The 19,743-nt window shown below is 50.2% G+C and overlaps 1 protein-coding gene across 6 annotated transcripts in view; it reads left to right on the forward strand.

Moving 5' to 3' along the window:
* CATSPER3 (cation channel sperm associated 3) overlaps positions 1 to 19,743 on the forward strand; it is a 34,612-nt gene that overhangs the window by 6,587 nt on the left and 8,282 nt on the right. For 3 of the 6 annotated variants that reach the window (XM_002710102.6, XM_089335879.1, XM_089335876.1), the window contains exons 2-3: positions 868 to 1,021; positions 17,524 to 17,763. In XM_002710102.6, the coding sequence (XP_002710148.3) occupies positions 868 to 1,021; positions 17,524 to 17,763 (394 nt within the window). Of the gene's footprint in view, positions 1 to 730; positions 1,022 to 17,523; positions 17,764 to 19,743 lie in introns of those variants that run through there. The other 3 variants (XM_089335877.1, XM_089335875.1, XM_089335878.1) reach the window with 2 other exon arrangements.

The following is a 19,743-nucleotide window of genomic DNA, read 5'->3' on the forward strand; positions in this document are numbered from 1 at the left end:
CACTCAAGGGGCCAGCACTGTGGCTCCAGCATCCAGACAGGTGCCAGTTCGAGTCTTGGCGGCTCCACTTCCAATCCAGCTCCCTGATAACGCATCTGGGAGAGCAGTGGAGGATGGCTCCAGTGTTTGGGTCCCTGCACCCATGTGGGAGACCCAGAGGAAGCTCCTCACTCCTGGCTCCTGGCTTCGGATCAGCTCAGCTCTGGCAGTTGCAGCCATCTGGGGAGTGAACCAGTGGATAGAGGACTTCTCTCTCTCTTTCTTGTAACTATGTCTTTCAAATAAGTAAATGAATAAATAAATCTCAAAGCAGTAAACTCAACCCTTGGACAACATGGGTTTCAACTACATGAGTCCACTGTTATGGGAATTCCTCTTTTGAAATTAGTGGCAATTTGAGAAAACTCACAGAATAACTACATAGCGTAGAAATAGCTAAAAAAATAGATAACTCATGAACCCATAAACTATATGTAGCAAATAGACTGGCTTATAGTTATGCTATGAAATGCACACAGATCTATTATAGGAAGTTACCATTTATGGAGACCCAGACACAGGCCTGAGGCTGTCCTCAGTGCCTTTTGCGGTTGGGAAGAAGGGGAGTGCAGGTAATCACAGCCACCCAGAGACACCTGGAGTGCCAGCCGGCTGTGGTCACTGCGTGGCAGAGTCTGAGTTGTCCGTGGACTGATGGGCGGGTGGGTGGGTGATCAGTGACCCCCGAGCTACCCCAGGGTGACTGTGTACCTGGCTTGTGTTCATGGGGGAGGGAAAAGCAGACCCTCTTCCTGACCCTCAGGGGTGCCTTGTGTGGGGTCTGGCTGTGCTGTGTGGTAACTGTGCCTCTTCCCACCGTCCTGCCAGGAGGAAAGACGATCAGTGTCGCGCGTTTGTCAAGAGAGTTGTGACGAGTCGCCTCTTTCAGATCGTTATGATCAGCACCGTCTCGCTGAATGCTTTTTTCATGGTCTTGTGGACCAGTTACAAAATCAGATACCAGTTGTTCAGAGTGCTTGAGGTAAGCGGAGAACATAGCTGTCTTCTCTTCTTTCCACCTATTTCATTCCAGAAAGTGGTAAGATTTTTAAAGCTTTTTGTTCCCAGAATTTTTATCTGAAAAAAATGCTCAGGACTTTTTTTTTTTTTTTGACAGGCAGAGTTAGTGAGAGAGAGAGACAGAGAGAAAGGTCTTCCTTTTCCATTGGTTCACCCCCAAAATGGCCGCTACGGCTGGCATGCTGCACCGATTCGAAGCCAGGAGCCAGGTGCCTCCTCCTGGTCTCCCATGGGGTGCAGGGCCCAAGGACCTGGGCCATCCTCCATTGCTTTCCCGGGCCACAGCAGAGAGCTGGCCTGGAAGAGGGGCAACTGGGACAGAATCCGGCGCCCCGACTGGGACTAGAACCTGGGGTGCCGGCGCCACAGGTGGAGGATTAGCCAAGTGAGCCACGGCGCCGGCCACGCTAAGGACTTTTAAAATATGCACCAAGGTGTGGGGAGATTGTGTCAGGAACTGCAGTGGTGAGATGTATTTTAAAATTATTTTTTCAAAAAAAATTTTGTTTATTTGAAAGGGAAGAAGGAATAGGGGAAGAGGGAAGGACAGAGATTGATAGATCTCTGATCGATGGTTTACTCCCCAGATAGCCACAATGGTCAGGACTGGGCTGGCCCAAAGGCAGGAGCCATGAGCTTCATCTCAGTCTTCCATGTGGGTGCAGGAGCCCAAGCACTTGGGCCATCTTCTGTTTTCCCAGGTGCATTATCAGGGAGCCGGATTGGAAACAGAGTTGCCGGATCTCAAACTGGTGCCCCTATGGGATGCTGGCACTGCAGGCAGCAGCTCAACATGCTATGCTACAGTGCTGGTGCCGGCCTCTCTTGAATGAATGTAATAGTGGCTAAGCACATAGCAGATGAGGGAAAACATTTTCCAATACAAGTGTCCCAGTTAGTAAATAAAAAAGAAATGCTAGAACATCACTGTTTCCTAACTCCCAGTGAAGTATTGGATCTAGGCAATGAGCATTAGTGGCTGCTATCTTTTTTTTTTTTTTAATTTTATTTTAAAGATTTATTTATTTGAGAGGCAGAGAGGTGTCTTCCATCTGCTGGTTCACTCCCCAAATGGCTGCAATGACCAGGGCTGGGATCATTAGAAGCCAGGAACCTGCAGCTTCTTCTGGTTCTTGCACACAGGTGCAGGGGCCCAAGCACTTGGGCCATCTTCTACTGCTTTCCAAGGCCGTTAGCAGAGAGCTGGATCAGAGTGGAGCAGCCGAGACTAGAACCAGCACCCATATGGGATGCCGGCTCCACAGGCAGAGGCTTTACCTGCTGTGCCACAGCACCGGCCCTAGCTGCTGTCCTTTTATAACAGAGGCAATGAGACCTTGTATACCCGCTGTGCAAGAGCAGCTGTAGCGCTCAGGCCTGCGTCTGAGCAGCCGCTGGGTCCAGCCTCCTGTTTTCATTACATGAAGAGGGAGGAGCAGGTGAAAAGCACCACAGGTGTGCATTCAGCACAATCCAGACTGGGAGGATGTAGAAGTCAAACTTCTGGGTCCTTTAGGCAGCAAACTGTAAGGCAAGAGAACAGGCCGGCGCTGCGGCTCAATAGGCTAATCCTCCGCCTTGCGGCGCTGGCACACCGGGTTCTAGTCCCGGTTGGGGCACCGGGTTCTAGTCCCGGTTGGGGCGCCGGATTCTGTCCGGTTGCCCCTCTTCCAGGCCAGCTCTCTGCTGTGGCCAGGGAGTGCAGTGGAGGATGGCCCAAGTGCTTGGGCCCTGCACCCACATGGGAGACCAGGAGAAGCACCTGGCTCCTGCCTTCGGATCAGCGCAGTGCGTCAGCTGCAGTGGCCATTGTGGGATGAACCAATGGAAAAGGAAGACCTTTCTCTCTGTCTCTCTCTCTCACTGTCCACTCTGCCTGTCAAAAAAAAAAAAAAAAGAGATTCAAAAGACCACATTTTAACACTATGTAAAAGGGACAGACTAAGTTATTAATTCTAGGGGTGTGTATATTGGCTTCCATCTCTAGAGAAATGCAAGGAAGTGATTATAGAAATCTGGATGATTTGGGGGAGGGTGAGAGTTGGGGTTGATGGAGCACACGGAGGAGCTTCTGGGTTAGTTGGCAGAGTTCTCCTTCCTGACCAAGGTGGTCGTTATGGGGATGCCGGCCAGGTAATAGTTCATTAGGCTGCATGCGGTCTGTGTGTGCACTTTGTTTTACAGTCAAAGGTTAAAATGCACTTTGTTTTCATTTAGGGGGAGTAGCGTACTTCCCTGCTGAGGTCATGTGGTGCCAGTGGCAGTGGGGGTGGTAGAACCCCCGTTAGCATGCGGAACGTGCTGGGTCTGCTCCATAGCAGTACTTCCGTGAGTGCGTGGACTGGCAGTGAATCCCACACCACCCTCCAGAGTCTGGCCAGGGACTGTAGAACGTGTTACACGTGACTTGGTGGGAGTCAGGGGAAGAGATGAGTTGAGTGATGTGAATCTTGGAATGGTCTCCAGAGGCCGGAGAGCCTGGCTGGCAAGCCTAGGGGATATTTTGTGTTGAGGGAAGGATATTGACTTTGGGGTGATAACCGATTTGTGTTCAAGTCCCAGTTCTGCCTTACAACTAGCTGTGAGAGTTTGTGCAAATTACTCAAGCTCTGTAATTCAGTTGCTACATCTGTAAACTGATGTTGTCAAAATACATTTTGCAGAGTGGCTGAGCGGCTGCTGAAAATAACACATAGGCCTGAGACCTGATGAACGTTTTGGGAGGCCTCAGGGAGGGTAACAAGGAGGACCTGTGAAGGCCCTGGTCTCTCACCTCTGGCAGATGGAGGTGGGGTCTCAGGAAGAGTGGGAACCTGCTGCGGCACTGGCTGTGTGCCCCAGATGCAGGCCCCTTTGGCAGACACTGGGAGATGGTGGCTCCAGGCGCTCAAGGACATCTCAGTCCGTTCATTAGAAGGCCGTTAAGCTCACGGAGCAGAGGCTTTGGTGCCCACACATGATTAAAAATATAGACTTTATAGAATTAATTCCGCAAAGTCGCTTAGTAACAAACCTGTAGAGGAGCAGGGAATCTGGCTCCCAGAGTTGCAGCATGTTATTTTAAATGTCATGTTCTCCGTAACAACAACACAGTAATGAGATAGAGAAATGGGATGAGCTAAGAAGTTTATCTCGAAGGAAAAGGGAGTAGTAAAATGATCGTTAGCAGTTGCGAAGGGGAGCAGGAGGGCGCCTGCAGAGACTGGCTCACGCCTCCCACAGCGCAGGAGGGAGGGCCTGGAGCCACTGCTGGTGGCTCACCGGGGTGACGGATGTTTCCAGAAGGACCCGAGGGGAGGAGCTGGAAGGCTGCAGACACGAGGAAGCGATAGAAAATGAATATGCTAAGTGTTCTTCCTTGATCATCACGAGTTCTCCTGCTGTGCCCCATCTACGTGTGCAGTTATGTGTCAATTATACACCTCGGGGCTGGTGTCATGGGGCAGCAGCTTGAACCACCGTGCGGCGTGCCCCCATCCCAGTCAGAGAGCTGATTTGTTTCCTCGCTACTCTCCTCCTCATCCCTGTTGCTGCTAACGCGTCCTGGGAGGCAGCGGGTGGTGGCTCAAGTGCTCGGGCCTCTGCCCCGCGTGTGGGAGACATGCGTTGAGTTCTGGGCTCCTGGCTTTAGCATGGCTCATTTCTGGATCTTGGGGCATTTGGAGAGTGAATCAGCGGATAGAAGGTACCTATCTCTGTTGCTCACTCTCACTCTGTCACTCTGCCTTTCAAGTATGTGGGATAAACATTAAAAATAAAGAGGGAAGTTATGTATGTAAAAGAGTCTGTGCCAAGAGGAAAGCTGGCTGCGGGAAGCTCCCCTGCTGGACTTGGCAGACAAAGACTTGCAGGTGGTTCCAGCCACGGAAGGACTCATAGCTAAGCAACTGAAGGATGGTGCGGGTGCTCGTCGTCACAGGTAGTGGGCTCAGGTCCCATATTGGGGTGTCTGGGTTTGATTCCCGGCCCCGGATCCTGACTCCGGTTTGCTGCCAGAGCCGTAGTGGTGGCTCACGTGACCGACGTTCCCGCCGCCCAGGGCAGACCTGGATGAGTTCCCAGCTCCAGCTGTGGCCCCTGGCTGGGCCTGGGGCTGTCGTGGACATTTGGGAAGTGAACTAGAAGATTGGAGTTCTCTGTCTTTGTATCTCTGTCTCTATAATAAATTAATAAATAATTTAAAAAGAATTAAAGGACAGTGTGAAAACAGTGTCAAATGAAATAGAGAATATAAATTAATAGGAATTATTTAGTAGAAATGAGATGAAATAATTGCAATAAAAAATCACTGGAGGAACTCAACAGCTGATAGAGAAAGAATCAGGGAACAGGAAAATAGGTCAATTGAGAGTCTCCAGCCTGAGAAATAAAATGAGTAGAGACCTTTGGGCACCGTCAGACATGGAAACGTGAATGTAATAGGAGCCTCAGAGAGAAGAGGAAAGGAAGAAAAAAATATGTGAAGACATAATGTATAGAAACGTCCCAGATCTGACGGAAGACATTGATCTGCACATCCAGAATATCAGTAAACTCAGAAATCCATGGCTCAGGGGCTGGTGCTGTTGAGTGATGCTGGCATCCCATGTGGATGCCAGTTCGAGTCCTGGCTGCTCCACTTGTGATCCAGCTCCTTGCTACCGTGCCTGAGAAAGCAGTGGAAAATGGTCCTCCCTCCCTCCCTCCCACCTTTCCTTTCCTTCCTTCCTTCCCTCCTTCCTTCCTTCCTTTTTTTTCCTCTCTCTCTTTCTCTTTTTCTGATTAGTTATTTAAAAGGCAGGGTTACAGAGAAGCAGAGACAGAGAGAGAGAGGTCTTCCATCTGCTGGTTCACTCCCCAGATGGCTGCAATGGCTGAAGCTGCGCTGATTTGAAGCCAGGAGCCAGGGGCTTCCTACAGGTCTCCCTCATGGGTGCAGGGGCCCAAGGACTTGGGCCATCTTCTCCTGCTTTCCCAGCCATAGCAGAGAGCTGGATCGGAAATGGAGCAGCCGGGACTCGAACTGGCATCCATAGAGGATGCTGGCACTGCAGGCCCCAGCTTTATCTGCTAAGCCACGGTGCTGGCCCCCCTCTCTCCCTTTGTATTTCTGCCTTTCAAATAAATAAGTAAATAAGTGAATCTTTAAAAAAGAAAAAGAAATCCACAGCTAGACACATAGCAGTCAGACTGTTGAAAGATGATGGCATAGAATTGGAGAGCACAGCAGAGAGGCAGCTCATCACATGAAAGCAATCCTCAGTAGACGAGCAGCTCACCAGAAAACGGCAGGAGGCATTGGGTGTCACACTCACACTGAGAGGAAGGGGCTGTCCACCAGAAACTGTACATCCAGGAAAACCGTGCTTCAGAACTCGGGGGGTGGGGGGAGTGGCCCAGCTGTGAGGATGCTGCTTGGGGTGCCCTGTGCCCTGTTGGAGAGGCTGCTTTGAGCCCGGACTCCTCTGCTTCCCGCTTCCTGCTCAAGTGCACTCGGGAGGCGGCAGGTGGTAACTCAAGCTCTCGGGTCCCTGCCAGCCATGAGGGAGACCCAGGTGGAGTTCCTGGCTCTCAGCTTTGGCCTGGCCCAGCCTTGGCTGTTGGGGGCATTTGGGGCAGTGACACAGTGGATGGAATTTCTTTGTCTTTCTTCTCTGTCTCTGTGTCCCTCTGCCTTTCAAATAAATGAAATGTTTAAAAACTAAGAAAAATGAAAGAAAGTGAAAATGTCACAGCATCCTTCCACCCGAGAGACACCTGAGAACCAGCAGAGTGCTGGGAGACGGGCAGAGGTTTGCAGCAGCCAGTGCACGCTGCTCCCGTCCTGTCCCAGTCTCCAGCGTGGTCACCGTCCTCAGGTGAGCAACTCGTGGTCCCTGTGTGGGACGCTGCTCCCTGGTCCCGGGGCAGCCGAGCAGACCTTGTTCTTACAGAACTGGCTTGGTCTGTTTGCACCTGAGGAACCTGGAACTTCGTCAGGACAGAGGGGTGGCTAAGCGGAGGGTGTGTGTAACACACATGGAGGGCAGCCCGCTGCTGCCTGGGGCCGGATGGTCCCAGAAGAGGCCAGCAGCAGGCAGGGCGGAAGCCTGATGTGAAAGGCCCGGGAGGGAGATGGTTTGGACATGGAAGCACTGGACAGTTCCCACTATAGGGTGGACTTAGGATGCCACACACACCCAGGGCCGGACAGTGTTTACGAGAGACCTGGGAGATCCCACGCGTTTGTCTCTAGCTGATCGTTAGGCTCAGCACATGCAGAAGGGGAGGTGAAGGCAGCTGGTGAGTGGCCGGCTAAGCTTCAAGCTTCTCCAAACAGCCTGTGTGGAAATTCTCGGAGAGCCTGTTTCTTTCTTCTCTCCTTGTCTTATTCTCTCCCTCTCCCCTCCCTGCCTCCCTTCTTCTCAAGGCATCTAAGAAACTTTATGTCCAAAGATTAGCTGACCAGAAAATAAAGAAAAAGAGACTTCAGAGACCAGGCATGATGTGAATACAGTCCTTTACAGAAACAGTTTGGAAGAGTCGCTCAACAGCGACGGCCCACAGAAAGAACGAACCATGAGCAGGGGAAGTCTGGTATGGTGAGTGAGCGCATTGTAATATTTGAAATACCCGGTTTCGGCAAAATGCCGTGAAGCATGTAAAGAGCCTGGAATGGACGGCTCAGCAGGAACTCCGTGAGGAAGCACGGACACTGGAAGGAAGGCCTTACGTCAGTGGTGTCAAGTGTGCTTAGGATCTCAAGGAAATCCTGGGCCGAGAGCTCAGGTAGCCAGGTGAACGCTGTCTGTCTCAGCGAATAGAGAACATCGGTAAACAGAAATCGTGAGAAGGAATCGAAGTTCCGGGGCTCCGCAGTGCCGCAGCTGAAGTGCAGCGTTGGTCACAGGGATCCAGCGGCAGACGCAGCGGGCAGAGGGAAGCCTCGGACCCGGGGACAGGGCAGCGGAACCCACCCCGGGTGAGGAGCAGAAGGACAGAGCTCGAGGACAAACGGCTGAGAGAACCGTGGGACACCGTCACGCGTGCCAGCGTGCGTGTGATGGACAGAGAATTCTGGGAAGCAGAAGTGGACAGATTCTATGAAACACGTGAGTGTGTACATGAGCGAATCTCAGTGAATTTCAGGAAGGAAAATGCTGAGACACATTGTAATTACCCTGTCAAAACAGAGGAATGGAAGATCTTGGAGGCTGCCAAAGGCCTGCATCTCACCAGGCAAGAAGTTCCTCCTCGCGAAACTCAGAGGCCAGAGGTCGGTGAAATGACATGCTTAAAAAAAAAATACAGTCAACCAGGGGTTCTAGAGTAGCCAAAACCGTTCTTCAGAAATGAAAGGGCAGTGAAGACGTTCCAGGTCCACAAAATGAAGGACTTGGTTGCTGGTAGACCTGTGCTAAAAGAGACTACAGGAAGTCTTAGGTGGAGGTGAACCAGGACAGCAAGCCATATGAAGAAGGAGAACTCTGGTCACGGCGACTAGTTAGGTAGTCAGTACTGCACTTTAGTTTGCAGCTCTTTTTTTTTTTCTTTTTAAATATTTATTTATTTATGTGAAAGAGTTACACAGAGGAGGAGAGGCGGTGGGGTGGTGAGTCTTCCATCTGCTGCTTCACTCCCCACATGGCTGCAATGGCTGGAGCTGTGCCAATCTGGAGCCAGGAGTCAGGAGCTTCTTCTGGGTCTCCCACATGGATACAGGGGCCCAAGCACTTGGGCTATCTTCTACTCTTTTCCCAGGCCATAGCAGAGAGCTGGATTGGAAGTAGAGCAGCCAGGATTTGAACCAGCGCCCATATGGGATGCCGGCACTGCTGGAGGTGGGTTTACCCACTAAGCCACAGCGCTGGCCCTGCAGCTCTCTCTTTTTTTTTTATTTTTTATTTTTATTTTTTTTTTATTTTTGATAGGCAGAGTGGACAGTGAGAGAGAGAGACAGAGAGAGAAAGGTCTTCCTTTGCCGTTGGTTCACCCTCCAATGGCCGCCGCTACAGCCGGCGCACCGCGCTGATCCGATGGCAGGAGCCAGGATCCAGGTGCTTTTCCTGGTCTCCCATGGGGTGCAGGGCCCAAGCACCTGGGCCATCCTCCACTGCACTCCCTGGCCATAGCAGAGAGCTGGCCTGGAAGAGGGGCAACCGGGACAGAATCCGGCGCCCCGACCGGGACTAGAACCCGGTGTGCCGGCGCCGCAAGGTGTGCAGCTCTCTTTTTAAAATAACTACGTAAATCAGGTGGTTACGGTTAGTGGGCACACAGTGTATAAAGATGGGATTTTTGACACAAACGCATAAAGATAGGGGGATGGAGCTATATGGGAACAGAATTGTTCTATGTTAGTGAAGCTAAGGTAGTATTGATTTAAGTTTAAGAAGTTAATTGTAATTCCAGGGCCAACCACTAAGAAATAGCCAAAAGCTAAACAGAAAAGGAAATGAGAAATCAAAATTGTAAGTACAAAGAGATCAATAAAATAGTAGTGAGGAATTAAGGAGCAGCAATAAATGACCTGCAGAAAACAAGTAGCGAAATGGCAGAAGAATGTCCTTTATTAGTGCACGCTTCATTGTGGACACATTGCACTGCCTAGCTGGTCCGGCGTTGCTGGCATTTGGGCAGTGAACCAGCACAGACAATCTCCCTAATCTGTCTCCCTGCCTCTCAAGTAACTTTCAAAAATACACAATGGATGGGGCTGCTGTTGTGACGTAGCAGGAAAAACGGGTGATGGCGACCCAGGTATCCTGTACACATGCCGGTTCGAGTCCCGGCTGTTCCATTTCTGACCCAGCTCCCTGCTAGTGTCCCTGGGAAATCAGCAGAAGATGGTCCAAGTGCTTGGTCCCTTGTTAGCCATGTGGGGGATCTGGGTGAAGCTCTTGGCTTCTGGCTTTGGCCTGCCCAAGCCCCAGCCTTTGCGGCCATTTGGGGAGTGAACCAGCTCACTTGCTCACTCTCTCTCTCTTTCTCTCTCCCTTTCTGTAACTCTATTTTTCAAATAAGAAAATAAATCTTTAAAAAATACACAGTGGGAAACAGTTGATCTTTAAAAAGATTAATAAATATTTAGCTACATTGAGAAAAGTAAGACTCAAATTATTAATATCAGAAATGACAGGATTATTTGGGGAATACTGGAAAAAATTTTATGCCAAATGAAATGGGCAACACCCAAAATACCAAACTGACTCAAGAAGTAGAGAACAGACTGAATGGAACAGTCTTATAACAAAAGATTAATCAGTAACAAAAAACCTTCCAAAAAAGAAAAGCCCAGGACCAGATGGCTTCACTGATGAATTCTAATCTTTTAACAAAGGAATAATACCAATCCTTCTTAAACTCTACCAAAAACGGAAGAGGAGAGGACCCTTCTGAGCTCATCCTGTGAGGCCACCGTCACCCTGACACCAAAGACGGCACAGGAAAAACCAGGGACAGATACCTCTTGTGGATATTGGTTCAGAAATACTTACTGAGAAAGCTGGATTCAGCAGCATGTCTAAAAGGGTGATGTGCCATAACCAAGTTGGATTTATCCCAGAAGTACAAAAGTGATAAATGCAAAAGTCAAACAATAAAAAAATAGTAAAATAAAAGCAAAAATACACATGGTCATCTCAGTTGATTCAGAGAAAGCATTTGATGAAACCCAGTACCCTGCCAAGGTTTAAAAAGTCCAAAAAACAAACCAACAAAATAGGAGTGAAATTCCTTAACTTTGATGAATGACGTTTATTTAAAAAAAAAAAAAAAAACACAGATAACATTATACTCAATGGTGAAAGCATGAGTCTTTCCCCTAAGATCAGGAACAAGACAAGGATCCCTGCTTTAGCTACTATTTGAAATTGTACTGTAAGTTCTTACCAGAGGCATTATGCAAGGAAAAAAAAAGGCATGTCAATTGAAAAGGAGGAATTAAGATTATCTCTATTTCCAGGTGACTTGATCTTACATGTACAAAGTCTTAAAGAATTCTGTACATACACAAAGAAACTATTAGATTTATTAAACCAACTCAGCAAAGCTGCAAGGTGCAAGATCAACAGCAAACATCAGCTGTGTTCCAATATGGTAGCAGTTAACAGTCTGGGAAGGAGAGTATGACAATTCCTTTCACAATGGCATCTCAGAAGAATAAAGGACGTAAGGATGAGTTGAGAGGTGTAAACACTGAAAATTACAAAACACTGTTAAAAGAAATGAAGGCCTGAATACGTGGACCTTTGTGTTTGGTCAAGGGTTAGAAGACAATCTTGCTAAGGTGGCAGTGCTCTGCGAAGTGATCTGCAGATGTCATTCAGTCCCTGTCAGAATTCCAGCAGCCCCTCCCTCCCTCCCTCCCTCCCTTTTTACAAAGGTGGAAAGAGAATCCTCAGATTCATATGCTGTGTACGAGACCCCAGTTAGCCAAAACAGTATTTACTAATTTTTTAAAGATTTATTTGTTTGTTTGAAAGTCAGAGTTACACAGAGAGAAGTGCGGGTGTGTGTCTTCCATCCACTGGGTCCCCAGTTGGCCACAATGGCTGGAGCTGTGCTGATCTGCAGCCAGGAGCCAGGAGCTTCTTCCTGGTCTCCCACGCGGGTGCAGGGGTCCAAGCACCTGGGCCATCTTCTGCTGTTTTCCCAGGCCATTGCAGAGAGCTGGATCAGAAGTGGAGCAGCCGGGCCTTGAACAGACGCCCATGTGGGATGCCGGCACTGCAGGCAGTGGCTTCCTTTGCTATGCCACAGCAGCGGCCCCACAAAACGGTGTTTGAAAATCAAAGTAAAGCTGAATGGCTTGTACTTACAGACTTCAGAACTTACTACATGGCAATCAAGACAGTGCAGGACTGGTATAGACAGATGCACAGTCCAATGGAGCGAAACTGGAGGATGGAAATAAACCTACATATCTCTAGCTGATTGGTTTTTCTAAGTGTCATTGTGACAAGTGTAATATTTCTCTCTTTTTAAAAATATTTAAAAGAACACTCCCATCCACTGGTTCACCCCCAAATGCCCACGATAACCTGTGCCAACTCTGGGAGACAGGAACTCAATCTAGGCTTCTCGCATGGGTTGAAAGGGCCCAGTTAGTTGAACTGTCACTCTTAACTCACAGGGTCTACATTAGCAGGAAGCTGGAGTCAGGAGCTGGAGCCGGCTATTGAACTTAGATGCTCCAAGATGGGACATGGGTCGCTTAACCAGTGTCTTAACCACTAGGCCAAATGCCCACCCCACAACTGACTTTTTGTCAAAGATGTCAAACACAGTCAATGGAGAGAATGAGCCCTCCAGAAATGGCGCTGGGACAACTTGATAGCAACATGCAGAAGAATGGAGCTGGACCCCCCACCTCATGCCCAGTATACAAGTGAACTGAATCTGCAGTGATGATCTATATATAAGAGCTAAGAATATTAGAAGAACAGAGAAACAAATCTTCATGACCTTGGGTTTGGTAATTGATTCTTAGGTATGAAACAGGCAACAACAAAAAAACATGAATTTGGCTTCATGAAAATTAAGCACGTTTGTGCATCATTGGGCACTGTTAAGAGATAAAAAGACAACCCACAGAATGAGAGGAATGTTTGCAAGCCATGTATCTGGCATTAGGTAAGGGATTAATACCCAGGGTATACAGTGAACCTCCACGACTTGCCAACCGTAACAACCATCAGTGGACAAAAGACGTGAGTGAAGAAGAAATTATAAATGACTGGTAAGCAAATGAAGAAATAGCATTACTGGTTCATAGGGAAATACGCATCAGGACCGCAGGGAGGTATTATTACATTACGTTGTACCCATTAAGATGGCTTTTATAAACAGAAGAAAGCAAATGGAAAGTGGCGAGTGTCCTTGTTAGCCCTTGTGGAGATCAGAGTTTTTGTGCACTGTTTGTGAGCAGGTAAAATGGTACAACCACTGTGGAAAAGGAGCGTGGCAGTCCTGTAACAAGTTAAACAGAATTACCACATGACCCAGAAATCCTGGTAAGTAGGCACTTAGCTTCTTTTTTTTTAATAGGTTTTATTTATTTTTATTTGAAAGGCAGTTACCAAGAGCAGAATCAGAAAGAGAGAGAGAGGGAGGGAGAGAGAGAGGTCTTCCATCTACTGGATCACTCGCCAGATGGCCGCAGTAGCCAGAGCTGTTCTGATCCAAAGCCAGGAGCCAGGAGCTTCCTCCAGATCTCTCATGCGGGTGCAGGATCCCAAGGACTTGGGCCATCTTCCACTGCTTTCCCAGGCCATAGCAGAGAGCTGCATTGGAAGTGGAGCTGCCAGGACTTGAACTGGCGTCCATATGGGATGCCAGCACTGCAGGCAGCAGCTTTACCTGCTACGCCACAGCGCCAGCCCCAGCATTTAGGCTCTTGTACATCCATGTTTATGGCTCCTGTATTCACAATGCACAAAAGGTGGAAACACCCCAAATGCCCACCAGTAGAGGAATGGATAAACAAACCATGGCATATGCATACAACGGGCTATCACTCAGCTTCTAAAGGGAATGGAACTCTGGTACATGCTACTGCGTGGATAAACCTTGAAAACATCACACTAAGTGAGATAAGACAGCCACAGAAGGGTATAGTGCCAGTATCCCATATTGGAGTGTCATTTTGAGTCCCAACTACTCCACTTCCAATCCAGCTTCCTGTTGATGTGCCTGGGAAGGCAAATAGGAAATGGCTCAAGTATTTGGGCCCCTGTCACCTATATGTGAAATCAGATGGAATTTCTGGCTCCTGGCTTCCACCTGACCCAGCCCTGGCTGGTGTGGCCATTTGGAGAGTGAATCAGCAGATAGAATATCTGTGTTTCTCCTTCTCTCTGTTTCTCTGTCTTTCAAAACAAGAATATTTTTAAAAAAGCAAAAAGAAGTAGGGAAATGGAATCACATACCAATCATGGATAAAAAGGCAAATTTTCTTAAAGATACCATCTCTTCCAATCATTCAGTAAAATTACTGCAATTCCAATAAAGTCTGGCATTGATTTTTCTGTGTCAAAGATAATTCTAAAATGTGGATGTAAGAATGAAAGATGAAAGAAAAACCAAGACTGAGGGGGTTTGACTACCAGATAACATGGTTTTTTGTAAAGCCACAATAATTGAGGCAAGGCCATGATGCAGGGGTAGACGGACAGGCAAACACAATGGAGTGGTGTGCTCCCGGAGAGACCTGGCCCCCAGAGGGGTCTGACCCCCAAAGAGACCTGGCTCCCAGAGGGACCTGACTTCTGGAGAGACCTGACTCCCAGAGAGACCTGATTCTCGGAGAGACCTGGCCCCTGGAGACACCTGGCTCATGTGGAGCCCGGCATGTGGTGGATAGGATGCAGGTGCCCCGCGATGGTGGAAGTTGCATGAAGTGCTACTATGATGCTATAATGACTGGGTACCCACATGGAGAAGAACATGTTTGCTTCTCTCACGGCGCACCTGGATGGATTAGAGACCCAACTGGAAAAGCAGAGAGAAAACAGAGAAGAATAGGCATGTGATCTCACAAGGGAGCTGTTTCCCAAGATAAAAAACATGCAGATGAAGAGAAAGTTTGATAACTTTTGTTTCGTTAAAACTTTAAATTTCTTGCAATTAATAGATCAGAAAAGCTGAAAAGCCAGCGAGGAGCCTGTAACAGGCTGAAGGTTAGGATCCAAGAGATGTACAAGACGTCTCCCATGTTAACCAGAAAATGGCAAAACCACCCAACAGGAGATGTGGCAAAGATCAGAAACAGTCCACGATTTAAACAGAAAAAGACGCCCAACCTCATTAATGAGAGAAATGAAAACTAAAAGGATGCGACTTCACACTCATCCGACTCACACACATGAGCAAGCATGGCTGTCGCAAGTGTTGGCATGGGTGTAGAAAACTAGCAACATTGCTGACGTTCAAGTAAATTCATTCAGCAACTTCAGGAAACAGTTTGTCAAAATTTAGTGCAGTTGAAAATAGCCTACAGCTCAGTATTTCCACTCCTGGGTGTGTAAGAGAGACTTTACACACGTGTGCACTAGGGCGTACAAAATTTGTTCAGACCTTGTACTGTTGCACTGTTTTGTGAAAAAATGCAAATAAACATTCTGCAGATACCTAGACAAACTGCAGTAATTTAAGTGGAATTGCCAAGTAGTGATGAAAGTTAATTTGTTTTATAGAAATCAACGTGACTCCCACAAGCATAATTTTAAATGAAAAAAGCAAATCGCTGAAAAATATGTGAGTGTGTATGCTATTTGTGTAATGTCTGAAGAATCCAAAATAATATATTAGTAGGGACAGCTCTGGTAAGATCATGTGTGCGTGGGGCTGGCATTGTGGTGTAGCAGGTAAAACCGCTGCCTGTGATGCTGGCATCCCGTGTGGGCACCGGGTCCTGCCCCAACTGCTCCACTTCTGATCCCGCGCCCAGCTAATGAGCCCAGGAAGAGCAACAGATGGCCCTAGTGCTTGGCCCCTGCCACCTGCGTCGCCGGAGACCTTGATGAAGCTCCTAACTCCTCATTTCAGCCTGGCCGAGCCCTGGCCATTGCAGCCATCTGTGGAGTGAACCAGCGAATGTCCCTCTCTCTGTGACTTTGACCTTGAAAAAAATATTAACTTATGCATGGCGAGCTTCAAATTTAGGATATGGTTGGTCACCACCGTGGTACAGGAGAGATTTGGTCCATGAGAGACCTGCAAGAGACCACCTGTAATGTTCTTTTTTCTGGGTGCCAAGTAAATGGCTCGTCATTGTATTGTTCTAGAATAATTGTGAATCTGAAATAGTACGCGGTGGCCACGTGGAGACCACGAGTATGATGCACGCGGGACTGATGAAAGCACTGGTTGCTCAAACGCCAGCCCAAGGGGTGATTGCGGCTGCAGGGCTTTTCCTGGGATGCACCTGACACACACAGGGATCTTCAGAAAGCTCCCGGAAACATGCACTTTATCCTCTTGTTCATTCTCTGTGAACTTGTTGGAGTAGCCCCTCTCTGTCCTGCTGTCCTCCGTGGTCGCTCCCTCTGCCCTGTGCCTGGAAGGCGTTCCCTCTCTCCTTCCCTGCCATGCTCCTTGGCCCCTCCTGTGTGACCTCGTCTGTCACCTGGGTGGCTGCTGGGAGTTCCCTCCCAGCTGCTTCTCCTGCTGGCTCCATGGAGCAGCCGCAGCGAGTCTTCCGTGCTCAGTTCAGCTCACTGCCTTGCTCAGAATCCTCAGGCAGAGGGTCAACCTGAGCTCGCCCCTCCCACTGCGCTCCTGCTCTGGGCGCCCTCTGCGGGCCCTGGCTCTCCTGACCCTGCAGGTCCTCGAATGGCCTGCCTTTCACCCTGCCTTGTGCTTGCCATTCCCCTGTCCATTGACATCTTTGCTCACCAGGTGGCTGGGACAGTGCCTCCCCCACAGGACCAGTCCCTCCGTCTCCTTTGGCTGGTGTATTTGCTAGAATCCGTATGTGTTTGTTAAGCCTTTCTTTCTGCCCCTCAGTAGATGGTAAGCTTCCTGCGGGCTGGGCATTCTGTCTTACTGCTTATTTCCCAGAGCCTGAAACATTGCACAGGAAAGGTGTTCAAATCAGAGCTTTTACTATGAATGCATGAATTGATTTGGATGATACACAGACCAATGCATCAAACTAGATGACAAGGAAGTGGATGACTCAAAAAGTACCCCTTCAGGGGTCTGGCCTAGTGGTTAACACACCTCGTCCCACGTCAGAGTGCCTGCATTTCAGTCCTGGCACCAGCTACTGTCCCACCTCCTGCTAATGCAAACCCTGGAAGCCTGCAGTGATGGCTCAAGGGACTGTGTACCTGCCGCCTGTGTGGGAGACCTGGTTTTGGTTCCTGGTTTCTGGCTTCAGCCCTAGCTCACCTCTGGCTGTTGTAAGTATCTAAGAAGTGAGCCAGTGGCTGGGAGCTCTCTGACTCTCTCAGTCTCTCTACCTCCCTCTCTGCCTCAAAAAAAAATTTTTTTTTTAAATAAAGGTGCTTTTTGGCAGAACAAAGCCATTGGTGTTACAGATGTATGGGAAGAATTTGAAAAAGATTGAAAAGATTGGTTCAGAGAGAAATGACTTAGTTAACTGATTTTAAGTACATATGATTAAGTTAATAGATGTAAGCTGGTATTTGAACAGTCTCGAGTATTCCTATAAGTTTGTATATTTGGGTGGGCAGCAAGCTCTTGGGACCTTCTCTTGGGAAACCTTGAGTTCAGGTTGCTGATGCGTTGAGTTGCCGTGCACTGAATGGGACCAATGCAGTCATTCTGTCCATCCGTCAGTTTCCCCAAGCACCCTGGGTCAGACCTAGCCCCAGGCATAGGGCTGTGGGAAAGGGAACGGAGACAGGTACACTGAGTGGCCGCCCGGGTTCTTGCCCACGTGGGGGACTTAGGTGCACCCTCTCTGACTGGGTGGCCCAGGCAGGAAGAGGGCCATGGGCCTTGCAGCTTGCTGATCCTCCGAGCCTTGCCACTCTGCAGATCTCAGAGGTCATCTTTGTGTCCATCTATGCCTCCGAGTTCTCCATGAAGGTCTATGTGGACCCCATCGACTACTGGAAGGACGGCTACAACCTGCTGGATGTGGTCATTATCATCATTATCGTCATCCCCCACTTCCTCCGAAAGATCAAGGACAAGCACTACCCCTACTTCAACATCGCCGATGGCATCCAGTCGCTGCGCATCCTCAAGTTCATCACTTACAGCCGGGGCATCCGGGTGAGTGTCTCCCCGGTGTGAGGAGCCCGGGGAGGGGGCCCATCTGCCCAGCAGCCCCCGGGGAGCGGGGAGCCACAGTGCTCCTGCTGTCTTCCAGCTAATGAGTCCTGAGGAGTGGCAGGCTGCTCTTACCGGTACCATTGCATTTGATCTTTTTTTTTTTTTTTTTTTTTTTGACAGGCAGAGTGGACAGTGAGAGAGAGAGACAGAGAGAAAGGTCTTCCTTTTGCCGTTGGTTCACCCTCCAATGGCCGCCGCGGCCGGCGCGCTGCGGCCGGCGCACCGCGCTGATCCGATGGCAGGAGCCAGGAGCCAGGTGCTTTTCCTGGTCTCCCATGGGGTGCAGGGCCCAAGCACCTGGGCCATCCTCCACTGCACTCCCTGGCCACAGCAGAGGGCTGGCCTGGAAGAAGGGCAACCGGGACAGAATCCGGCGCCCCGACCGGGACTAGAACCCGGTGTGCCGGCGCCGCTAGGCGGAGGATTAGCCTAGTGAGCCGCGGCGCCGGCCATTGCATTTGATCTTAAAGCAGTTGTAAGAAAGGAATTACTAGCTCCATCGTGCAGAGGAAACAGAGGCCTGAGGTCACGCAGCCGTTAAGTGGCAGAGCTGAGCTGGAAAAGTGTGCCCGGCCCCAGCGGCATCGGGCCTTCCCCGTCCTGTGCTGCGTGTTGTGGACCCTTTGCTGTGCATGCCCCGGGCTCCGGCTTCCGGTGGCCTGTGCCTCTCTCCAGCTGCTGGGCCACACATTTGTGATTCTGCCACTTTGCTCGGTGGGAACAGTCTCCTTACTTTGTTGAGGCAGCCCTGGAAGTGCAGCTTCCACCAAGCCGTCTTCCTGGGTTGCTGAAGTCATGGAGTCTTCCCTTGAGTCAGAAGGCTTCAGAATGAGCCTCAGGACTGACCCCTGCCCATGCCAGGCCCTCAGGCGGTCATCCTGGGCACAGTGTGCCTGCCCTGGCTCTGCCTCCACCATCTGTGCTTCTCCAGCAAGGGGCGTTTGGGCCTCGTAGCAGGTGCCCGCCCAGCCTGCCGAGCGATGGCCCCAGCCCTGGAGAAGGGAGGCGAACTGTCGGCTGCCTGCACCACACCCACACGCACTCATTGGTGGCCCTCAGGGGCTGCATGCCTTTGTGCGTCCCCTCCCCACCCTTCATGGCCAGGCTTGTGGAGAAAGGGGTCTCTGTTTCTGGGCCCCACTCCCTGGCCTGCCACTGATGCCCTGGCTTCTTGTCCTCTGTCACCTGGCCCAGCGGCCACTTCCCTTGCCGTCCCTGTCACTGGTTGCTCGGGGATGGTGGGTGGCCCATGAAGATGGTGCCAGCCCCCAGGCTGCGAGCAGGGTGGCATAGAGAAGGAGCAGGTGCAGCTAGAGGCAGAGGTGTCATGACGTGAGGGTGTGGGTAGCCGAGAGGCCGATCCTGCCCAGAGCAGAGGCTCTGCCCGTGGAGGCAGGGGCTCCCAGAAGGCACAGGGTGGCCCCTGAACCTGAGGCCAGCAGGGGGCAGGCAGCCCCCTGGGAGAGAGCTGCTGGGAGTGAGGTCCTTGGCTAAGAGTGGCTCTTTGGCTGAGGACAGGAGAGAGGCTGCCCTGAAAATGAGGGTGCAGAGACACGCGGGAGTCACGTGCAGAAGGGGGTGATGGGCGTTGGGCTGCAGGAACGGATGGTCGGGCGGTGCAAGGAGCAGCGAGCAGAAAGGCAGGGAGACAGCGGCACCTGCGGGGCTGGGCCAGAAGGCCAAGGCCTGAATGTGCCTGGGGCCACGGGCCGGGCAGGTCCGCGCCACCTACGTCCTTGTGAATACAGATGCCTCCTGTTGGGCCTCAGGGTTTTTCTGTATTAAGCTGATCCTGTATCCCACACGGGCCCTGGGGGTCACCAGCCAGGCAGGCTGTGGCTGTGTGGTGGCCTTGGGGATATCATAGTAATGACCTGTGGTGACACGGCCCCTGTGGCCGGCTGGCTGGGGAGCTGGAGC

The sequence above is a fragment of the Oryctolagus cuniculus genome, chromosome 6 (assembly GCF_051225735.1).
Source record: "Oryctolagus cuniculus isolate XC-2025 breed Fujian yellow rabbit chromosome 6, ASM5122573v1, whole genome shotgun sequence".
Lineage (NCBI taxonomy): Eukaryota > Metazoa > Chordata > Mammalia > Lagomorpha > Leporidae > Oryctolagus > Oryctolagus cuniculus.